Source organism: Neoarius graeffei, chromosome 20 (genome assembly GCF_027579695.1).
Source record: "Neoarius graeffei isolate fNeoGra1 chromosome 20, fNeoGra1.pri, whole genome shotgun sequence".
Taxonomy (NCBI): Eukaryota; Metazoa; Chordata; class Actinopteri; order Siluriformes; family Ariidae; genus Neoarius; species Neoarius graeffei.
Genome location: NC_083588.1, coordinates 45,088,784 through 45,110,968, shown reverse-complemented (window position 1 = coordinate 45,110,968; position 22,185 = coordinate 45,088,784). Strand labels below are relative to the sequence as shown.

The window sequence follows — 22,185 nt, the reverse complement described above, 5'->3', positions numbered from 1 at the left end:
GCAAAGGAAAGGAAACGCAGGACCAAACTAAAACATCGGCGGTCAGCGAGCACCTCGGTGTGATCAACTGTTCATTTAGCGACAGAACGATGTAACGCTCAATGCACGGTCCAAGGTAAACCTGTAAACCAGTAATGCAACACTGGATGCCATCCATCCATTATCTGTAGCCACTTATCCTGTGCAGGGTCACGGGCAAGCTGGAGCCTATCCCAGCTGACTATGGGCGAGAGGCGGGGTACACCCTGGACAAATTGATGCCAGCTGCTGTAAAACCCAAAAGATGAAGAAAAAGAACAATATAATGTAAACCTGCGTATGCACACACGGAGCTTCTCTGTCTGCTTGACTGCGCGAGGTGAGCGAGCAATTTCATACACATTATTTGCTAGAGAATCCCATCAAATTAAATAACTTCCCAGCCACAGAATGGCCCGTTTTTGGGTTTTTTTTTTTTAGATATTACAGAAATAAACATAACAATGACCAAATTTCAGAAGGAACCAAATTTCACAGATTTTATGAAATTGAAAAGCCGTCTAGCTTTAACAGTCAGTCAGGTTTAGCAGGATGAGTGAAAGTAACAAAAATTAACTGATTACAATGGAATGGATTTTAAAAAAAAAAAAGGCTGTGACGGAAAGACAGTTGATCAAAAATGCAAGTAAACTGAAGTCAAGTGATCTGATAAGTGATGAACACGGCTCATATGTCTCATATGGCTCATATGTCTCATATGCTAAATATCAATAGCAAAGGTAATTCCTGATCAGTGAAACGCAAAGAACAATCCAAAAACATACATGCTGTGCTTCTGAGGTGATTCGGTTTGACAACACAATTTTGTCTCATCCAAAAAATTTAAAAAAAAAAAAAAAACCCCAGCGAGAAACATGCTAAAAATAACTTAATCTGTAGGCGAGTATAATGATGTAAACTCCAGGTATTTTTATATATAAATAAATAAGGGATAAACAGAATAGAGCTTATTGTTATATTAGAACTAACTTAGTATATGGTATATATGGTATGTATTTATTTATGGGGATAGTTTATATATTCATATTTACAGGGATAGGTATGTAGTAGATATTTATTTTTGTAATTATATATAGATATTTAGGAAGTGTATATATGGTATATAGTATGTATATATGGAATGTAGTATATATTTATTTTGTAATTAAATATTTATATTAGTGCTGTCAAGCGATTAAAATATTTAATCGCGATTAATGTCGCGACTGTCATAGTTAACTCGCGATTAATCACAATTTAATCGCACATTTTTGTCACATGAAAAACCATTGTAATTCTCTTATCAGCATAAAAAAGTGAATGGGCTTGCTCACCGTTCGAACTACGGGGGTACACGGGGGATCCGAGATCCCCTGAAAACATGATTTGGGAAATGTTGGGGGGGTCTCTAAAATATTGGCAAAATGATGTATATTGACATAGCAATCGTGTGTAACGGGAAGCATTTGCATATCCGAAGTGAGCGCGCGGTGGAGAGCCGCGCTCTGAGACAAGCGCAAGCACCCCCCCCAAGGGAAAATAAGGGACCCCCCGAAAATATCGGCATAGTTCGAACACCGGTTGTACCAATGTTTTTTTTTTTATTGCAGAGCATAACACGTCTTGTCACAGCCACTGCAAAGTGGGGCTGGAGCCGCCGATGGGAAAACGAAAAACTTAAGCCGAGCACCGTGGCGCTTCGGGGGAGGGCAGAGGACTCTGGCTGTGCGGGGCGTGGCATCATGTCACAGAGCGTTAACCTCGCGATAAAAAAAAATAATCGCCGTTAAAATTGAGTCAAGTTAACGCGTTAATAACGCGACATTTTTGACAGCACTAATATATATAGATATTTAGGAGATATATATATATATATATATATATATATATATATATATATATATATATATATATATATATATATATATATATAGTGTGTAGTATATATTTATTTTTGTAATTATATAGATATTCATGAAGTGTATATATGGTCTATATTTTTATAGGTGTATTAATGAAGTCTGGATTTTGGGGTAGTTAAAAAGGGGTTGGAAATTAAAAAAAGTATTGTACTTCTTCCCACTCCTTTTTCGAACAATGTGCGGTGTATTGTAATGTCTTAGCTCTTTATGTATTTTATTTATTAATTTTTTTTTGTCACTCTCGTTTTCTTTCTTTTGTATGTACAAATAGCTACATAAATTTTTTTTAATGCATGTTCAAAATAAATAAATTCATATTTTTATTTATTTATATATATATATATATATATATATATATATATATATATATACACACACACAATTTAAAAAAATAATAATAACACACAGTACCTGTTTGCACTGTCATCCAGAGTCCTTTCCAGCCACTGCACTGAGGCAGTTTGTAGAGGATCAGACACCAGCGCCACCAGGTGACGAGCCAGACTACAGCAGCGCTCTGCACGCATCGGGTTCCTCTTATACGGCATAGCGCTTGAACCTGGGCACGATAAAATAGTTTTACATCAAGCACCCAGATATGCATCTGCTTTTGAAAACAAGTGGTGCTTAGTTTTATTCCAGGTGTCCAGCAAAGTCTACTTGCCTATCTGCTCTTTCTCAAACGGTTCTTCAATCTCCTTCAGGTTTGCCAGCAGACGGATATCAGTACAAATCTACAAGAGGCACAAAGCACGTTACAGACGACTGCAATGAATCATAGTAGAATCTGAGCCAGCTCATCTGCTTTAAATAAATAAAAAGGCATTGCTTTGTACAAGCCTAGTGAATATCTTGAAAAATTATACAGTGATAATGAAAAGTAGTGGCGCATACGCGCGTGTGTTTAAGAGAGGAGACATTAACCTTGTGTACAGTGGCTCCCAGGCTAGCCAGCACAGTCAGAGAGTCAATATCCACTTTACGGCTGTACGTCTGTCCCGTCACCAAATACGACCTAAAGCAGGACAACGATGGCAAAACGCATCAGCTGAACCCTGAGTAAACAGCCCTCACAAGGTCACGGGTACCAGTAATATTTGGATTTAGTTGGGTGTATAGACATGTGACACACGGCCAGAATCACACTCACTTTTTAAATCCAGCCATCTCAGTCACCTTCCTATCCAGTTCCTCCACCTGACAGAGAAATAAGAGGATCGATATTAATGGAAAGGAGAACCAAATAACAGCTCAAAATGAGCTCTAAAAATAAAAACGCACACGAAACCGGATCTGAAAGATTAAACCGAGTTGTATTTCCTGAAACCTGATCCGCTCAAATTAAAAGATGCCTAAACACTAGACTGATACTGACTGAACAAAATCAGAGGCCCCTGTTAACTGTAAATCAATTCCACGGACCAGATTACAGATTTATTTTTTAAAAACACAATCCAACTCATTAAATATCATCCATTTATTAGACCAATTTATGTTTATTAATAATCCCGGTTGACTCAAGTACTTGATAATAAACAATTATGCTACATGGAACCCAACACAACTCTTTGAGAAAGAGTTTTAAGTGATTTTGATACGACATGTTCAGCATTCCTATCGCTCAGATATCTGGTATTAAATCTACAGTCCTATTTTGCGTTCACCTTGTCATGATCCCCCTGGAAGAGCTGCAGGAAGCTGGCCTGGGTCCCTGTGGTGCCTTTCACGCCTCGGAAACGCAGGTCATCTTGAGCTCTCTGAAGGTTGCGCATGTCCATGACCAGGTCCTGCAGCCACAAACACGCTCGCTTGCCCACTGTAGTCAGCTGAGCTGGCCTGAGAGAAAAAGACAAAAATCATTAGGCATTTATACATAAATGTGGATATTAGTTGTGGTGAGGAGAAACACACTCACTGGTAGTGGGTGAAGCCCAGAGTTGGCAAGTCAGCATATTTTTCTGCAAAAGCAGCCAATCTATCAATAACACGGGCCAGCTGGGGAGAGACAGAACAAAAAGTTAGGTCACAGGATTGTATGATGTAACATCTACTTAATCTATTAAACTGTAAGCGAATAAAAGAATTAAATTTATTTACTTTTTCCCCTCTTTTCAGTATTGCTTTTTAATCAATAAAAATGCATTTTTATATTTACAAAATGGTCAATGGACATTAAATAAAACAAACAGTTTATACAACACTACAGTATTGCATGGCAGTTAGCCGTGGCCTGGAGATTACAGAAGCCGCCTTTGGGCCCAAAGGGTTGCTGGTTCGATTCCCAGGACCAGTGATGGGAGCTGAGTGAATGAACAGCACTTTCCCCTCCTGCTGTATCATGGCTGAAGTTCCCTTGAGCAAACCCCAACTGCTCCCTGGGTGCTGTAGCATAGCTGCCCACTGCTCTGGGAACGTGTGTGCTCACTGCTCACTTGTGTGTGTGCGCGCGTGTTCACTGCTTCAGATGGGTTCAACGCAGAGGAGGAATTTCACTGTGCTCGAGTGCGCATGTGACAAAAGAAAGGCTTCTTCTTGCTTACAATTTATCACCAAACATATACTGTGATACATATCATAGATCAGAAATGTTTTCAAGAGACGTGAGCTCGTATTTTTGTCCCTGATCAGAACCTAATCTGCTCTGCACACATTCCATTAAATGTAACTCGAAACTGATAAACATGGATTCTTCAATTAACAAAAAATAAAAATTGGCAAATTGCTGTCTACAAGAGGAATAAAACACTTTGAGACATCTCATCTCATTATCTCTAGCCACTTTATCCTGTTCTACAGGGTCGCAGGCAAGCTGGAGCCTATCCCAGCTGACTATGGGCGAAAGGCGGGGTACACCTGGACAAGTCGCCAGGTCATCACAGGGCTGACACATAGACACAGACAACCATTCACACTCACATTCACACCTACGGTCAATTTAGAGTCACCAGTTAACCTAACCTGCATGTCTTTGGACTGTGGGGGAAACCGGAGCACCCGGAGGAAACCCACGCGGACACGGGGAGAACATGCAAACTCCGCACAGAAAGGCCCTCGCCGGCCACGGGGCTCGAACCCGGACCTTCTTGCTGTGAGGCGACAGTGTTAACCACCACACCACTGTGCCACCCCTACTTTGAGACATGTTAAACAAAATAGGTACCCTATGGATTCATGTGGCTACTGCTTATAAATAAAATTCTTTTCTGATCCCATGTCCATACAGTAAATATAGCATATATACATGTTATCAATGATACTCGCCTCATCTCTTGCAAGTATCACAGAGCTGTGAGCAGCATCAGGGCTTGTAGTATTTTGGTTCCCAATTTTGTTTACTGCGTTTTGTTCAAAATACAGTGCTGTGAACTACATTTTCAAAATAGTAAGAAAGCACTTGGTCATGAATTGTCTTAGAAGCATTATTTAGTACTAAGGAGTACATTCTGTTTCACAAGGGGAGTGTAAAGACTCTAAAATAAAAAATAAAATGAAAAAATTAAAGCGAACAGCAGGAGTTTGATACCGGCTTCTCAATATCTCGGCCAAAAAGCTTATAAATAAATAAATAACCTTACAAAACCTTTCATTTGACCTTTCAGAAGGACTAAACAAAAGCTGTGATAATCAAAAGGTTAATTTTCTTAAAATAAACACCACTTACTTGATATCGAATCAGCAGCCTTGGCGAACCACGAGGTGAATTTCGTTTATCTTTTTATCTGCCGATTATCTTCCGATACTACGAAGTTATAACGAGGTTTCTCTTATTTCGTTTCTGGTTCTGAAGTTTATCAAGAAGTAGAACGGGTAATCGAACTTGATCAGGATAAGTGCTGATTGGTTACGAAGTTGCGCTATTGTTACACTCATTCTTACATTCTCAAAACACGATGACATAGTGGCTACTGCCTCGCTTCACCTCTATGAGGCAGTAGCCACAAAAAAGAAAAAAGTCTTCGGGTGATAACAGCCCTCTGCTTTGCATCAGGCAGCAACACTGGTTTATTTTCCTATAACAGCATGGCCGGTCATGTTTTGGTCCTTAGTAAACAGAGCAACATTTACCTTGGGCAGCAGGATGTCGAATCCATCACGGAGCATAATCAGGTCCTAGTGAGAGAAGAGAAAACGCTTTGAATTAATTCCATCAGTGCAAACATTTGGACTGTTTTTGTATTTACTTTTCCTAAAGGGCACAACTGTCTACTTTGGGCACTTTTATATTAAAAGGGGCAATATGTAAGAATTTTAGTTTAAAATATATATTTTTTTAAATAAATAAATTAAAAAAAAAAATTAAACAGGATGCAAAGTAGCAACAGGTTTGACATGTGAAAGACGTCTACGTATCATGTTGGGATATCTACTGAAGTTCAAATGCTAACCAGCTAGCCCAGAGACAGGACGGTCCATCTTGTAATACCACTTTGTAACTCAAGAGGTGATAGTGAGTCACTATAGCGTCTAGTTTACGCTCAGTCCAACATGAGAGGACAATAAGAATGCCTGTGACATCACAATATGCTGAAGTCACCACTGGTTACATACAAGTCAACCTCAGAGCTCTTTTTTTTTTTTTTTTTTTTAAACAGACTGCCGAAAACAAAGGAAAAGAGAAGCATAAGAAATCGCTGCAATTTGCAGAAACATCTGGAATCCAGGCACAGAAAATCAGATTTGTGGTTGCCATTTGTCAGTATGTTGTATTTTTGGAAAAGGGGAAAAAAAAAAAAAAAAAGAGAAAGAAAAGGGGCCCTACTGAGAGAAAATGAATCAATGCCAAGCAACAGTATGTGGACAAACAAACACCAAACAGCAGCCGAGGACTGGATTACAGACCTGGACGTTGTAAACCATCTTGGTTTTTTGGGATTGAGTACAAACACTTTGCGTGAGTTTAAAAGTTACAAACGTCTAGAAGCTCCTGAACAGTTTTGCAGTGGCTGGGTGCAAGATCTGCGAACGCCAATTCACAAGCCAACAACCTGCGAGGGTACGGTCATTCTGGCAAAGGTCAGGTGGCATTCCTCTTTTTGGCCCAATTATTAAACCAAACAAAATACAAACAAACATTCAAGTATGTGATTGAGTCATAGGATTTGATCAGGCGGATTATTAACTAAATTATTAATTTTTATTTTTTTAAATACTTTTATTGCACTTTTTTTTTTGGCTACTGCCCCATCTGTGAGCTGCTGGAACATGCAAACTTCCCCACCAAGGTACGAATAAAAAGTTTATCATCTTATGTTAACAGGAGTGCTCTGAGGGCACAATATCCCCCACTGGCAACTATATCTATGCTATAAGTGCTTAATACACCCTCATGAAATTGTCAAAGTACAAGTTTGGTAATCAAGGGCTGTAACCAGGGCTCGACATTAATGGTTGTCCACTTGTCCGGGACAAGTGATACTTAAATGTCGGACAAGTTCATCGTCTCAGTTACTCGTCCGATCGGACAAGTGCCAAAATACGCAGATATTTGGGTTACATATCAAATTTATCAGTTTATTCACATGATTTCCGAAGCATCTCATTCGACATATTGTTTTGATGAATCGCCGGATGTTTCTATTCGGAAAGAGTGATGTGCGCATGTGCAATATTCCACTTGCGAAAGCGGCCAATACCGCTTCGTGTCGTTTATGATTGGTTTTAATCGTGTCATACACGTGGATTTGTTGACATTTCTGTTGGCGGGATCATTATTCAACTGTATATTTACATTGAGTGTGTGGTAATTTCCAAATCTGTGAATTGTTGTTGATGGTGTTCATTATATAGCCGAGCGTGTGCTGGCGGGGAACGTGCGCCTGCATGCGTGTGGATTGACAGGGAGTGAGGTAGGAGTGGAGAAAGTTATCTATGAAATACCAACCTGTCAAATGGCTGCTAATTAGGTTACCGGCTGTATTAATTAACTAATTAGTAATGGGAGTTTAGGGATTTGAAACATAGGGCTCTATAATTTAGATATAATTATGGATTACTTGAAATTATCTTTTTTTTTTTTTACCATTAAATACCATACAGGAGCCACACTGAATAATTAGACAACAATTAATCAGTGGAGGATATATATTCAAAATTAATAATTTAAAAATGAAAATATATATAATTTTAATTTTCTGGTTTTCAATTTCTCATAAATAAATTAATGATTGATGGAGTCCAATTAATGGAGCAGAACTCAAGGGTTGATAGATGAAGATGAATAGAAACTTTATTTGTATCCATTCATCTGTGAGTCAATAGAGGTGTGGAGGTTTTCATAAGATACATTATCTTGTCATTTGATAACTAGATTTCAGTGTATAATAAAAAGTGATTTACAGTATTAATCAGTCAATTTTGTTATCAGTTGTTTTTATTTGTAGCATTCTTATTTGTTTCTCTTGTCCAAACTAGTGATATCTCATCAAGTCATAAATTTTATGATAATGTTACTTTTTGTGATATTTGTTACTGAACTGCAGAGTACTGATCTGTGTATATATATAATGGTTAGTGTTTCTGGATCTCATAGTATAGTTATTTTGTTCTTAAAATGTTATGTTCATAATTTCTACTCTATTGGAATATATTGCTTCTGAACTTCAGCATAATAATTGGTGAATTATGGTATCAATCAGTCTGTTTTACTACATTTTTGAACTTTTGCCTCAGTATATCAAGTATTAATTACTTTTGATTCATAGATATTATGCACATGTGAATTCGGAAACAAATGCCATAAAGATTGTTGGGTTACAAATAGTTTGTGGGGGGTTTTTTTTTTCTCAAATATTTCTTCGGACAAGTCAACTTCACATTCGGACAAGTAAATTTCCTTTCAACTTGCCTGACAGGACAAGTGGTTTCAAAAGTTAATGTAGAGCCCTGGTAACTCTGGTAAAATGCGACCGAATTGAACAGAATTATAATATGCGTATTACCGATATATAATGAAGAATCCTGCCAAGTTTTGTGAAATTCCTCCAAAAATTGTGAGAGGAGTTAATTTCAGAAGGTGAGTACCCTTCCCAGGATGGACGGACGGACAGACAGACAGACAGACAGAGACATCGCCATGACAATCCCCCTTCAGGCCTTTCGGCCAGCGGGGGATTAAAAAGGTGACATCTTGCATGTCATGAGCTGCAGCAGTCTTGTGCATTACTGATGTGTGAGGTGATGCAGCCAATTTCTTGCTAAACACTGAGCTAAACAAGCAATAACATAAACTACAGACTGTTGGCACACGTGAAGATAAGTTTCTTATAATTATAAATTATAAGAAAGTGTCATCTTGACCACCTCTCAGAGTTTCTGCAGTTTGGCTGAATTTTGCATAGTCTTGCTGTGGTGTTCGGTAGTAACTGGCTTCTTGTTACTAACTCATGCCTGTAAAGTTAGACTGTATGAACCCAGTAGCAGATCAACTCAAAAAAAAAAGTTTTTAATTTAAAAAAAAAAAACCTTGCAGTATGAAGCCACAAGGTGGCCAATTGTTACTCCATCCACAGTCATTGGATACAAGCAATCGCGCGCTCTGATTGGCTACTCTACTACTAGGATATCAGCTCATATACCGTGAGTAGAGAAAAACAAAATGGCGGCTTTATCATCAAGTATTTAAAAGAAACAAATAGCGAAAAGAACACAGTCCGTCCATCCCCCCCATATCTCCTGTTCCACACTCCAGCTCAGTTGGTGGCAGTAATGCACCTTTAAGTTAAAATACCCTAAAGAAGAAGAAAATAATGGCGGAGCGTGTTGCTGAACCAACCGAGGACGAAATAAAAACTACTTGAAAACAAAACCGCAAAAAAAAAAAAAAAATACAAAAAAAAAAATTTAAGAATTATCGCATTTCACAAATTGCTACTGTCATTTCGCCGGTTGGTTTACATTCCAAGTGGAAATTATTTTGGTTGGATGTTTTGTATAAAAAGTTTTTATTTATCGAATTTGCAAAAAAATAACAATGCTCCGTTTCTCAAAATCCAGTGAACGTGGATATAATAATTTTTCTACTCAATCTTGTCATACATTGCTTATAGCCAACTCGGTGCGACACGCCTCATCAGCTATCAAGCTCAGGTTGTTGCTAAAACCCGTGACACGGAATGGGACGTGACATTATCGCTCGGGCAGTGACCTCCCCGCGATACGGGACGGGACACCTACTTTATTGTCTGTGGTGGGATATAATTTGTTGAAAAATTCTTGTGTTGACTTCTTAGGTCACTCTCATGTAATCTACGAGTCATCCTGCCATTGTAATACTGGGACGTGAAGACCAAAGAAGGAATAATATTAACACGTACACATTAATTTGTTTGTTATTTCTTTCTTTTGATTATTCTTAACTAACTGGAGCATGTTATTCAAACTATTCCATGACACATGACAGGACAGCTAAGGTAAGATCCCCCGGGACAGAACGTGACAAGAGTTCAATGCCCGTGAGTGATAACATGTCTGTGACAATTATTCCAGTCCGTGACGGGACGGGGAGATCACTGACCGTGAACGATAATATGTCACGTCCCTTCCCGGGTTTTAGTAATCGTCATCAGCTCATGTATGACTCGACTTCGTGGAATAACTGTTAAATATTCTTCTCTACATGGTGGCAGATACGAGCCCCTTCTTACAGTATTGTCTCCCACGTAACAGGAGGTAGCACCCAGGTGGATGATGGGAGCTGCAGTGGGGCAGCAGTGGGCGAAGGTGTGGACGTGGGCCATGACATCATGCCGAAGCTTGCGCTCCTCCTCAGCTGCCATGGCAAAGTCAATGTCCTCCACGTGAGCCTCCATCTCACTCACCTGAGCATCAGTGATGGGCAGCCCCAGCTCCTGGAGTGAGAAAGATAAAGGACAGTTAGAACATTATGTAAGGGTAACCATCACAGTCTGGTTCCATCAGAAAAAGACCCTTAAAAAAATAAAATAAATATTATATATACTTAGAACATGTTTATACCGCGATGCACTACGGTCACATGGTCTGAACTGTGTGTATGCAAGAAAGACAGGGCAGATGTCTCCGGACACCCAGTCTCACTCCATTTACACACTGTATAGGTAGTTATTTTAAACTGCACATGTACTATTGTGTTACACATTCCTCTTTAAGAAGCACACACACACACACACACACAATACAGTTAACATTTGACATACTGTTTGAAATAAAATTTATACCCTTCACCAGAATGTATTATGATGCTCTATTTTGAAGTGTTCTCTTCTGATGGATTCTATTATATTGTATTGTCACGGCTGTCTATTCTGTGGATATGTGGAGTGTTTTGTCGTGTTCTGTTCTGTGTCTTCGTGATGCTTTCTATTCTGGCATATTCCCCTTCTTTCTTTTAATCTATTCTGTTGTATTGTTATGACTGTCTATTCTTTTCTGCAAACTAAAAAGAACGCGTGTCGCATTTTGTCATACTCTTTTCTACGTCTTCAAAATGCTTTCTATTTGATCATATTCCCTTCTGTTCTTTTATAACATACTCCATTATATCGTCCTAATGTCTGTCTGTCTTTTTTTTTGTCATGTTGTTCTGTGCACATGCACTCTATTCTCCATGTTCTATCTTAATATGACGGGGTATGACTAAAATGTAACCAGTGGCGAGTCTCAGGTCTGAGAGGACTTGAGTATTGGGGAAAGTGGAGTTACCCCTTAATCACCATTACTCCCAGGTCCGCTCTGACCCAGAGTGGTAGGACCTGCCTGGGTTCCAGCTATGGGTTAAATAGTACATCACCAATAAGGCACTGGCGGCAGGGCGCTTTTCAGTGCAATGGGGCAGATGAACCCAACAGGATCAACGGCATCCGGAAGAGCCACTCAAATAGCTAACAGATGGCGTCACTCAGCAAGTCAGTGGTCACTGTGGGGCAACTTCTATACCCATCAGGTCTGCGGCACTTTTGTGCACCACTTGGCATCAGGCCTGGAGGTCCAGAGACACAACATGATCGGGGCATGACATTGTTGGTCTTCTCTTACCGTGCAAGGCACTTCGTTAGGAAAGGACATTTCTGCGCATCCTAATGAAGCAGTCATCATCGCTAGCGATAGACAGCCAATGACGATACCCTTGACCACAGAAAGCTATGTTCCGGTTTATATACTAACAGTCACAGATTAATAGTGACTTTGTATCAGATGCAGCAGCACTTTCTATGGCGCGCTTTCACTAACAGATGAGAGGAGGGCGTGCACATGACCAGAGTGACGAACTCCTGGCATTTCCTGCTGCCTTAATGAAAGAGAGTGTGGCCTCCATTTCAGACTTTACTGATTCCTATAATGATCCAGGCATGCAAACTGGTCAGGGGTGAAAAAGGTGAGAAGGATGCACGGGGACACGGCACGCGCGCAAAAGTACATTTCGTAGTCTACGTTACAAAAAAAATTGCAACCAGTGACCTCTTGAATTTAATACAGTACAAAATAACTTTCCATAAACATGTCTTAATAAGTTACTGTTGAGTGGCCGGTAAATTGTACCATTTATTTGTCAGTGGCCGGTAAAGTTTGATATTTTTTCACCCGTGTACAACACAGTGGGCTATTTACAAAAAGGTATATATTACTGCCTGTGCTATCTAACAGACCTACCCCAGAGGACACACTTGGCCAATCCCTGTCTGTCAATTTTCTTAAAGACATCACCTATGTGAAATCAGGGGCGGATCTAGACAAATATTTATGGGGTGGCAAGAGGGGGGCAGGAATTTTTGAGGGGTGGCAACGTATTACAGACATGTATATATCCTGAATTTAATCACAGTTTGACGACAAATAGTATGTACACACTACAAAAGGGCACAGACTGCCATTTACAAACTCATACAGAAACTTAATCTCATGCCTTTATTGTTCACGAAGAACACACATTCTCAGATGAGGTCTATACCGTTTCTGGACAGTTTTATACTGTATATGCAAAAGAACAGACACTAAAAAACAACAATAACAACACTGCTTTAAGTTCAGCATGATTTAAACCATTTACACCAGTGTCACATTTTATAGTTTTATTCCTCACGCTTTGTAAAGGCTCACCAGTGAGCATAACATGAACTTGTCATGCCTACAACAGCTGAATGCGGCGATTTCCATGTTGCTCAGCAAAACACTTCACAAATTTATCAAGATCTAATGCTTTTGTGCGCTTTGATTCAATGCTGAGTACAGCCAAACTTGATAGTCTCTTTTCTGTCATAGTCAACCGCAAATAAGTCTTTATGAGCCTGAGAGATGAAAAACTTCATTCACAGGATGCACTGCTCACAGGCAAGACAACCGCTATTTTACACAACCTGAACAACTCAAAAAAAAAAAAAAAAAAACACATATTGGTATGGGTCCAAAAACAGTGAACTCCATGAGAGTGGTAGGACTCTCCTGTTCCCCCTTTTTTCTGTCTAGTACTCTCCTCGTCTGATGTAACTCATGTTTAAGATCCTCAATATTTGAATCATAAGCTTCAGCCAATAGCAATGTTTTCCTTGACAGACGGTGAATCAATATTAACTTTTGTGGCCGACTTTACACAAAACTAATGTCAGACCTAGCTAACATTAGGCCAAAAAAAAAAAAAAAAAAAAAAAAAAAAAAAAAGTGTGTTTCAGGTAACATGAAATACTAAAATAAGGTCGGTAGGTAGGAAATTTTTTTTCTTAATTTGTTTTATTTTGTTCGAAAAAATTAACACAAGTAAACATCTTACAAAATAGTATTTTGGCACAGAATCCTTTATACCACACATCATAATAAAATAAGTGTTTTAAATCTTTAAACGAATAAAAAAAATATCGCAAGAGTTCGAGTTATGATCAGCGGAAGCGTATTGCTGCCACACTCAAAAAAAAAAAAAAAAAAATTGGCTTAGACTCAAGTAATTACGTGAAAAGATATTGTTAACAGAGTTATCACGTTTTTACAATATATTTATCATGTAATAACATAACACGTAATTTCATGATATTTTCATGTGATAATGTGAAAACACCTTATCAAGAAATAACGTGAAAATATGGTTTAACGTCCTAGGCTAGGCTACTTCCATTAAAAGCAGACGGCCTCGCCTAGCCTACTGTAGAACTTGGGTCGAGCAAAAACACGGAGCAAAAACATGGCTGAATCCTGAATGACTCCTATTTGTATAAATAGGGGACTACATAGGCGGCAAAATGTAGTGTTTTTCCCTGCCATGGAAGTGCACTTGTATACTGAAGAGGAAGCAATTTGCATTACAGCCAGGAAGGCTGATAGAAGTGGCAAAACATTTTACTTTTTATCGTTTCTTTCACAACTTGAATGCGTTGAAACAAAAAAATTATGACAAACTAACGCTGCTTACACTAAAATATCGAGGGAAATTTGTAATAAAAACTTTACGGTCGGCAATTTCGACGCGGAAATTCTCGGAAATTCTCGGGTTACCGGAAACACACTTTTTTTTTTGCCTTACATGTATAGTTAGCTAAATAACCTTCTCCAACCTGATTTTTATCCTCTCAAAATCAGCATCGCAACTATACTAGCACTGTTCATTCATTATAATTTCATTTTTTGATAGATAGTTAATCAGCTTTTACCCCTTTCCTCCCGTGTCTCCTTTCCTCGCGACTCCTGGCTCCCTCGCTTCGCGCCTCTCAATTTTCCAAAACAACCAATCTCTGGCGGTATCTCGTGCTGCATTCGCCGCAGTCGGACATTGGAAATTCGCGCACGTAAATGTCAAATTGGCCGTAATTTTTCTTTGAATTCGTCGCTGCCAACTGGGGTAGCAGCAGGGGTGGCAAGGCTTTCTTTTAGAGTGGCATATGCCACCCCGGTAGATCCGCCCATGGTTATTCACCCCCGAGCGCGCTGGAAACTGTTCCATTGGTATTCAGATTCAGTCGCGAGATGAGGTTGCCAGATCTCTCTATAAACAGGTGACTTTGCGGTCTGAATCTGTGGAATATTCGTAAGCGAGGACTGGCAACCAGCAGTGGGTTGTGCACCAGCTGATCAGAACTCCAATGGAAAAGAAGCGTGTTAGTAACTGTTTATCTTGATCGGCTGTAACCTTGTAAGTGAAATGTTTGGCAACAATAGCGTTGTAGCCTGCCTCCCCCCCCCCCAAAAAATCTCTTCGGATCTACACGATTCACACAAGTGACCTATTTTGGGACCAAAACGGCGAATTTCGCCGAAAGGTGAGGAGTTTGCATGTGTGTGATCTGCACAGAGACCTTGGGAGGGGGGGGGGGGGGGGGGGGGGGGGACCCAAGGCCAGTTCCATCACAAGTAGTGAAGATTAAATGCCATAACGCCAGTGGTTTGTGATATAGGCAAAAGTGTTGTGACATTAGTGTAAAACAAATCTAATTAAAAAAATTTTTTTAAAAAGTCTATTCTGAATTTAAAAAAACAACCCCAAAACATTGCATAAACTGGAAGCAGAGGATCAGGGGTCTGGACTTTGTACTGTAGATACACTGTAATCATTTTCTGAAGTGGTTCAAATGTCTTTTTTTTTTTTTTTTTTAAAGTCTCCAAAACTAGATAAACAGCACTCATAAAATGACTCGGCACATGCAATATGCAAGTGTATATCCTTATTTTAAAAGATACAGAAGTAAAATACATTAAAGGAACAGTCCACCGTACTTCCATAATGAAATATGCTCTTATCTGAATTGAAATGAGCTGCTCCGTACCTCTCCAAGCTTTGCACGACCTCCCAGTCAGTCAGACGCGCTGTCACTCCTGTTAGCAATGTAGCTAGGCTCAGTGCGGCCAATAGTATTTTTGGGGGCTGTAGTTAGATGCGACCAAACTCTTCCGCGTTTTTCCTGTTTACAAAGGTTTATATGACCAGTGATATGAAACAAGTTCAGTTACACAAATTGAAACGTGGCGATTTTCTATGCTATGGAAAGTCCGCACTATAATGACAGGCGTACTAATACCTTCTGCATGCTTCGGCAGCGCATTGATACGGAGCTCAGATATCAATGCGCTGCCGAAGCGCGCAGAAGGTGTTAGTACGCCTGTCATTATAGTGCGGACTTTCCATAGCATAGAAAATCGCCACGTTTCAATTTGTGTAACTGAACTTGTTTCATATCACTGGTCATATAAACCTATGTAAACAGGAAAAACGCGGAAGAGTTTGGTCGCATCTAACTACAACCCCAAAAAATACCATTGGCCATGCTGAGCCTAGCTACATTGCTAACAGGAGTGACAAGCGCGTCTGACTGCGTCTGACTGACTGGGAGGTCGCGCAAAGCTCGGAGAGGTACGGAGCAGCTCGTCTCAATTCAGATAAGAGCATATTTCATTATGGAAGTATGGTGGACTCTTCCTTTAAAAAAAAACTAAACATGTAGATATATAACTGAAGCTTCGACATGCTGTAAGTCAGGAGGTATACAAATATAAACTTATTGGCACTCAGCATATCATGTGCCTGTAATTTAAGGAAAGCGGATCAGCAGCAGCCAAATATGATAAAGTTACTGATGGAAGTACAACGAACGGCTTATCTACAGGATTTGCTTAACATAAGGACTCTGATCTCAGACACAATCCTCAGGGTTTGGGTTAAACTCTATGGTTTTGCAATAAGGAATTTCTGCAGCCTGGATTTCTTGTAGATTTCAGACACGAGGTTCTAGATTCAGATCTCAGTTCTTACTAGAGCGGCAGCTACAATTATCGACACCTTTTCAGGTTTACCAATAAAAATTAAAAAAAAATAAATTTTTTACAAAAGGTGAGTTTCAGTTACAACAATTATTATTGGTTAATTAATCCACCAGAAGACCCCCCCCTTTGATCTTGTTATCTGATGACACAGCTCATTACCCAAGATGGAATTTTTTTCAGCACAAATCAGCAATTTGGGGAAAACCTGGATGTTATCGTCGCAGGTAAGCATGGTGGAAAGATCACAGACATGTTTTTACTTCTCAAATTCACCAGTATTTCATGATCTTGTCGAAACCTACTTTGTTTCTTACTCTTCCATTTGACAGTCGCCATTTTGTATCTCAAAGTGTTTGAGAAGTCACGCAAGGTGTCGATAATAGTGATCACTTTCACCGGTGCCCACCATTATCGACACCCTGTGGAACTAAGTGACATTTACAACCGTTATGGATCGATCTTTGTGTAACATTGTTGAAGTAGATGAAGTACTTTTAGAAAATAAGAAGAATAAAAAGTGCTGTGATTTATAATTTTTTTTATTCATAACAGAATAGAATGTTTATAGAGTATTTGGAATCCTATTGTGATAAATAGAATTAGAGCAGAATTAAATTCCTAGCATTTACAAAAAAAAAAAAATTACATGCTTGAAATATTCAGATTTTTCAATTCCATTCAGAATTTTTTTTTTTTTAAGTTTGTTGTAAATATCTACCACATATTACAATATCAGTAGACATTTTATATTTTGGTTTGAGGAATGACATGCGACCTTTGACCTGGATTGTCATGTGGTTATAATATCAATTCCTGTTGATATTTATTGGCAAACTACGAAATTAGAAATTAATACAAACAATGAACGATTAATGAAATGTGATCTATGAAAATACTTAGAAAGTTGGTAGAAAGTGGAATAAAAAGATTTTCTGATACAGGTTCAACATTATCAGTTCATTTGTTTACAAACATTAGAATTACTTCTTCATTTACATAAACACCAACATCGATATAGTTATCTCATCTCATTATCTCTAGCCGCTTTATCCTGTTCTACAGGGTCGCAGGCAAGCTGGAGCCTATCCCAGCTGACTACGGGCGAAAGGCAGGGTACACCCTGGACAAGTCGCCAGGTCATCACAGGGCTGACACATAGACAACCATTCACACTCACATTCACACCTACGGTCAATTTAGAGTCACCAGTTAACCTAACCTGCATGTCTTTGGACTGTGGGGGAAACCGGAGCACCCGGAGGAAACCCACGCGGACACGGGGAGAACATGCAAACTCCACACAGAAAGGCCCTCGCCGGCCACGGGGCTCGAACCCGGACCTTCTTGCTGTGAGGTGACAGCGCTAACCACTACACCACCGTGCCGCCCCGATATAGTTATATAAAAAGATATTTTGTACTAAAGTTCATGTCGAACAAATTTGAAATAAAAGCTGTTTTATTAACTTAATACCACTTTTTTTTTTAAATAAATAATCATCTGGATGTGGATGTTCTATCAGTCTGTGGTCGCCGGTATCCTGTTTTACACTGTGGTGTGCTTGGGGGGGCAGCACATCCAAGAAGGACACATCCAGGCTGGACAACCTGATCAGGCGGGCTGGCTCTGTGGTCGGCATGAAGCTGGACTCTCTGGTGATGGTGGTAGAGAAGAGGTCTATGGACAAACTATTGAACATCATGGACGATGCCAGTCACCCTCTGCACACCGTCATCAGCAACCAGAGGAGCCTTTTCAGCGACAGAATGCTCCTTCCCAAGTGCAGGACGAACAGACTCAAAAACTCCTTTGTCCCTCACGCCATCAGACTGTACAACTCCTCTCTGAGGGGGAGGAGGGGTAACAGGAGGACAGAGGACGGGAAGGAGCAGTAGCCGAGCCTGACAAAAAGCAATATGGGATAATGTGCAATACCTCTCCTGCTAGATTTTTTTTCCTCTTCGTATTTTATATCTTTATATGGGTCTGTCTCAGAAACTGGGTACTGTGGGAGTACCCCACTAAATATACTCACAGTCAAACTATACGGTTTTGAATGGTGATGGTTTTAATTTGAAATAAAATGATGAAAGAAATACAGATAAAACTAAGTCTTTGATGTGAATATTCAGAATTTGGCAAAAATTCTGCAAATTTGTGGAAAAATGGTGGCTTGATCTGGGACATGATAAATGGTCGACTACATCGCATTCCCTTAAAAAGGTTGTCGTCCACTGAAAAGTCTACAGTTATCACTAATTGTATTTTAAGTTGTAACTTTATACACCTAAGGATTGGTGCGCTCACAGAATAATCATAACCGTAATAAAACCTCATGCAAAATATTTGATCTCCGTTGTAACTCCATTTTCCGCAGACCCAAAACCAATACAATCGTGTGTTTTGATCTAAACGGAAAGCCTCAGGGTCAAGGTCACTACCTCACCAAAAGTAGTAACTTAAAATCACTACGCCATATAAACATTTAGTTATAAATCTGCAATTTTCATTCATCTCTAGCCGCTTTATCCTTCTACAGGGTTGCAGGCGAGCTGGAGCCTATCCCAGCTGACTACGGGCGAAAGGCGGGGTACACCCTGGACAAGTCACCAGGTCATCACAGGGCTGACACATAGACACAGACAACCATTCACACTCACATTCACACCTACGGTCAATTTAGAGTCACCAGTTAACCTAACCTGCATGTCTTTGGACTGTGGGGAAACCGGAGCACCCTGAGGAAACCCACGCGGACACGGGGAGAACATGCAAACTCCACACAGAAAGGCCCTCGCCGGCCCTGGGGCTCGAACCCAGGACCTTCTTGCTGTGAGGCGACAGCGCTAACCACTACACCACCGTGCCGCCAAATCTGCAATTTTGTTTTTTTAAAACAAAAGCTGAAAGTTAGGTATAGAATATGTTTCTTACAGAATATGTTACGATGGTAGCTGGTCTTGGATGAATTTCTGAGCTATAAAATGAGTTGCGGTCTATTTTTTACCATAGCGTTATTTGTGTGCGGGGAAGGACACACATTAACAATTTGCATGTGTAGAACGGAATTTTCCACTCCAACAGTTAGAAGTTGATCGTGCTTCCATTTGCGGTCTTTCTGTTACGCGAGTGATCTGTTCGGACGTTATCACTGAAAAGGTGAGTTTTGACAGTTTTATTTTGTTTTAGTCTTGCAGTATAAGGCGATAGAATGTTTGTTTTTCATCTTACTTTCATATTTTGTAGTGTTTGCGTATTTTTGGCCAATATTTTCCGTCCAGTGTGGTAGCGATGTCCCGTTGCTCATGCGCCGCAGCAGAGACCCACGTGACCTTCAGCTGGTACAGTCGCTGTCCTTTTACCAGCGCCGTTATTCTCATCTTTCCGGTGTGTTCTTGATTTTTCCATTGTGTCCTATTTCGCCATATCAAATACCCAGAATGTATCATATTATTCATATTTAAGTGAATAATCAATTCAGTCATCATAACTTGGCACTTTTAACCCAAGCAATCAAAAAGAGGAAATTTATTCAATATTTTCACTCATCTGTGAAGGAGGGGCTTTAATTCTTCATGGAGTTATTTTATATGGAAATCAATTTTACAAAAGCATTTGAATTGTAATAAAAAAAAATTTCCAAAGTGGAGGCCAGATAAAGCAAGATGCTATCTTTATTCTCATTAAACATCTCATCTCATTATCTCTAGCCACTTTATCCTCTTCTACAGGGTCGCAGGCAAGCTGGAGCCTATCTCAGCTGACTACGGGCAAAAGGCGGGGTACACCCTGGACAAGTCGCCAGGTCATCACAGGGCTGACACATAGACACAGACAACCATTCACACTCACATTCACACCTACGGTCAATTTAGAGTCACCAGTTAACCTAACCTGCATGTCTTTGGACTGTGGGGGAAACCGGAGCACCCGGAGGAAACCCACGCAGACACGGGGAGAACATGCAAACTCCACACAGAAAGGCCCTCGCCGGCCACGGGGCTCGAACCCAGACCTTCTTGCTGTGAGGCGACAGCGCTAACCACTACACCACCGTGTCGCCTCTTATTAAACATGACAAAAGAAACATTGAGTGTTAGGTAAATGCAAGTAAAAATTAGAAAAAAAGTTATTTTTTGACCATAATACCCCAAATCAGAGACCAGTTTCTGAAACTAATCCATATGTTAATAATTTATCTAGAAGTTCTCTCCATTTTCAATTCTCTGTTTATCTGTAATGATGCTGCTGGAATTTTAAATTTCCCTGAGGGAACCCTCCCAAAGGGATCAATAAAAAGTTTTATCTATCTATCTATCTATCTATCTATCTATCACTTTGGACAAATGTGTTGATAATTGTGGAACGGTGTCACGTGATCTGATAAGCTAAATAATGAATAAAGTTGATCTAAAGTTGATAAAGTTAATGAATAAAGTGAATCTAATCTAATCTAATCAGGAATCAACTCTTTCCCTCCTCAGTGGAAGTTTGAGTAATTATTCATGCACAATTTAAGTCTCGAAAGTCTTTTCCACTTTTCTAACAGCCAAAATATCGTTAAGGTGTCGATAATTGTAACCACCGCTCTAGTAAGAGTGAAATCCCCCTGGACCTGTGCACAGTGCAGATGTTCCTCTTACAGTCTGATCCCTGGACCTCCTTAAAACTATTTATAGCAGGTGGGAACTTGAGCTGAATGACTAGTTCAAGGTCAAGAACTTCGTGTTGCCTTGGAAACAGGATTAATAATAAGGTAACGCTCCACACTGATCCATCACAGCGGTACTAAATAAAACTATCCAACCTTCTCAGCCTTGGCCAGGTAAACCCACAGCTTCCTCCAGGTCGTGAACTTTTTTCTGTCACTGAAATTAAAAGCCATTTCCTTGCTGGCGTAGCGGGAGACCAGCGGAGAGCGGTACTTCATAAACTCCTCTCCGGTTCCGTCCATAGCCGCAGGAAACAGATGGAGGTTTTCAGTGTGGATACAGAAAACAGAACAGCAGCACTTCAACACCGACCTACAGCCCAGCTTCTGCCTCTGATTCTTCTTCTGTGGTGTTTGGTAAATCAGTTTAATAGTGCATTACCGCCACCGACTGTTGTTCTTCCTCGTTTCTTCTTATTTAAGGCGGTTGACAAACCAACTTAAAGGTGCATTACTGCCACCTACTGGGCTGGAGTATGGAACAGACGCTATAAAAGGGGGGGGGGACTTTTATATTCTTTTAGCTAATTCTGAATTTTTCAGAAATTTCAAAATGTAACAATACATCTAACTTGATGCTCTCCCTAATAAACCAGCTAAAGTGAAGTTGTGATGATTAACCATTCTGAGAGATTTATAAAACTCATTTCTCTCACGGGCGGCACGGTGGTGTAGTGGTTAGCGCTGTCGCCTCACAGCAAGAAGGTTCAGGTTTGAGCCCGGTGGCCGGCGAGGGCCTTTCTGTGTGGAGTTTGCATGTTCTCCTCGTGTCCGCATGGGTTTCCTCCGGGTGCTCCGGTTTCCCCCACAGTCCAAAGA

The 22,185-nt window shown here is 40.0% G+C and overlaps 1 protein-coding gene across 1 annotated transcript in view; it reads right to left on the bottom strand.

Moving 5' to 3' along the window:
* Positions 1–21,765, bottom strand: part of adsl (adenylosuccinate lyase) — a 32,293-nt gene extending 10,528 nt beyond the window's left edge. The window contains exons 1-9 of the mRNA XM_060901793.1: positions 21,463–21,765; positions 10,583–10,786; positions 6,006–6,050; positions 3,856–3,935; positions 3,605–3,776; positions 3,091–3,137; positions 2,865–2,955; positions 2,605–2,674; positions 2,352–2,499 (exon numbers count right to left, since the gene is read on the bottom strand). Of these exons, the coding sequence (XP_060757776.1) occupies positions 2,352–2,499; positions 2,605–2,674; positions 2,865–2,955; positions 3,091–3,137; positions 3,605–3,776; positions 3,856–3,935; positions 6,006–6,050; positions 10,583–10,786; positions 21,463–21,609 (1,004 nt within the window). The 5' untranslated portion in view covers positions 21,610–21,765. The remainder of the gene's footprint in view (positions 1–2,351; positions 2,500–2,604; positions 2,675–2,864; positions 2,956–3,090; positions 3,138–3,604; positions 3,777–3,855; positions 3,936–6,005; positions 6,051–10,582; positions 10,787–21,462) is intronic.
* Positions 21,766–22,185: the final 420 nt, after the last annotated feature.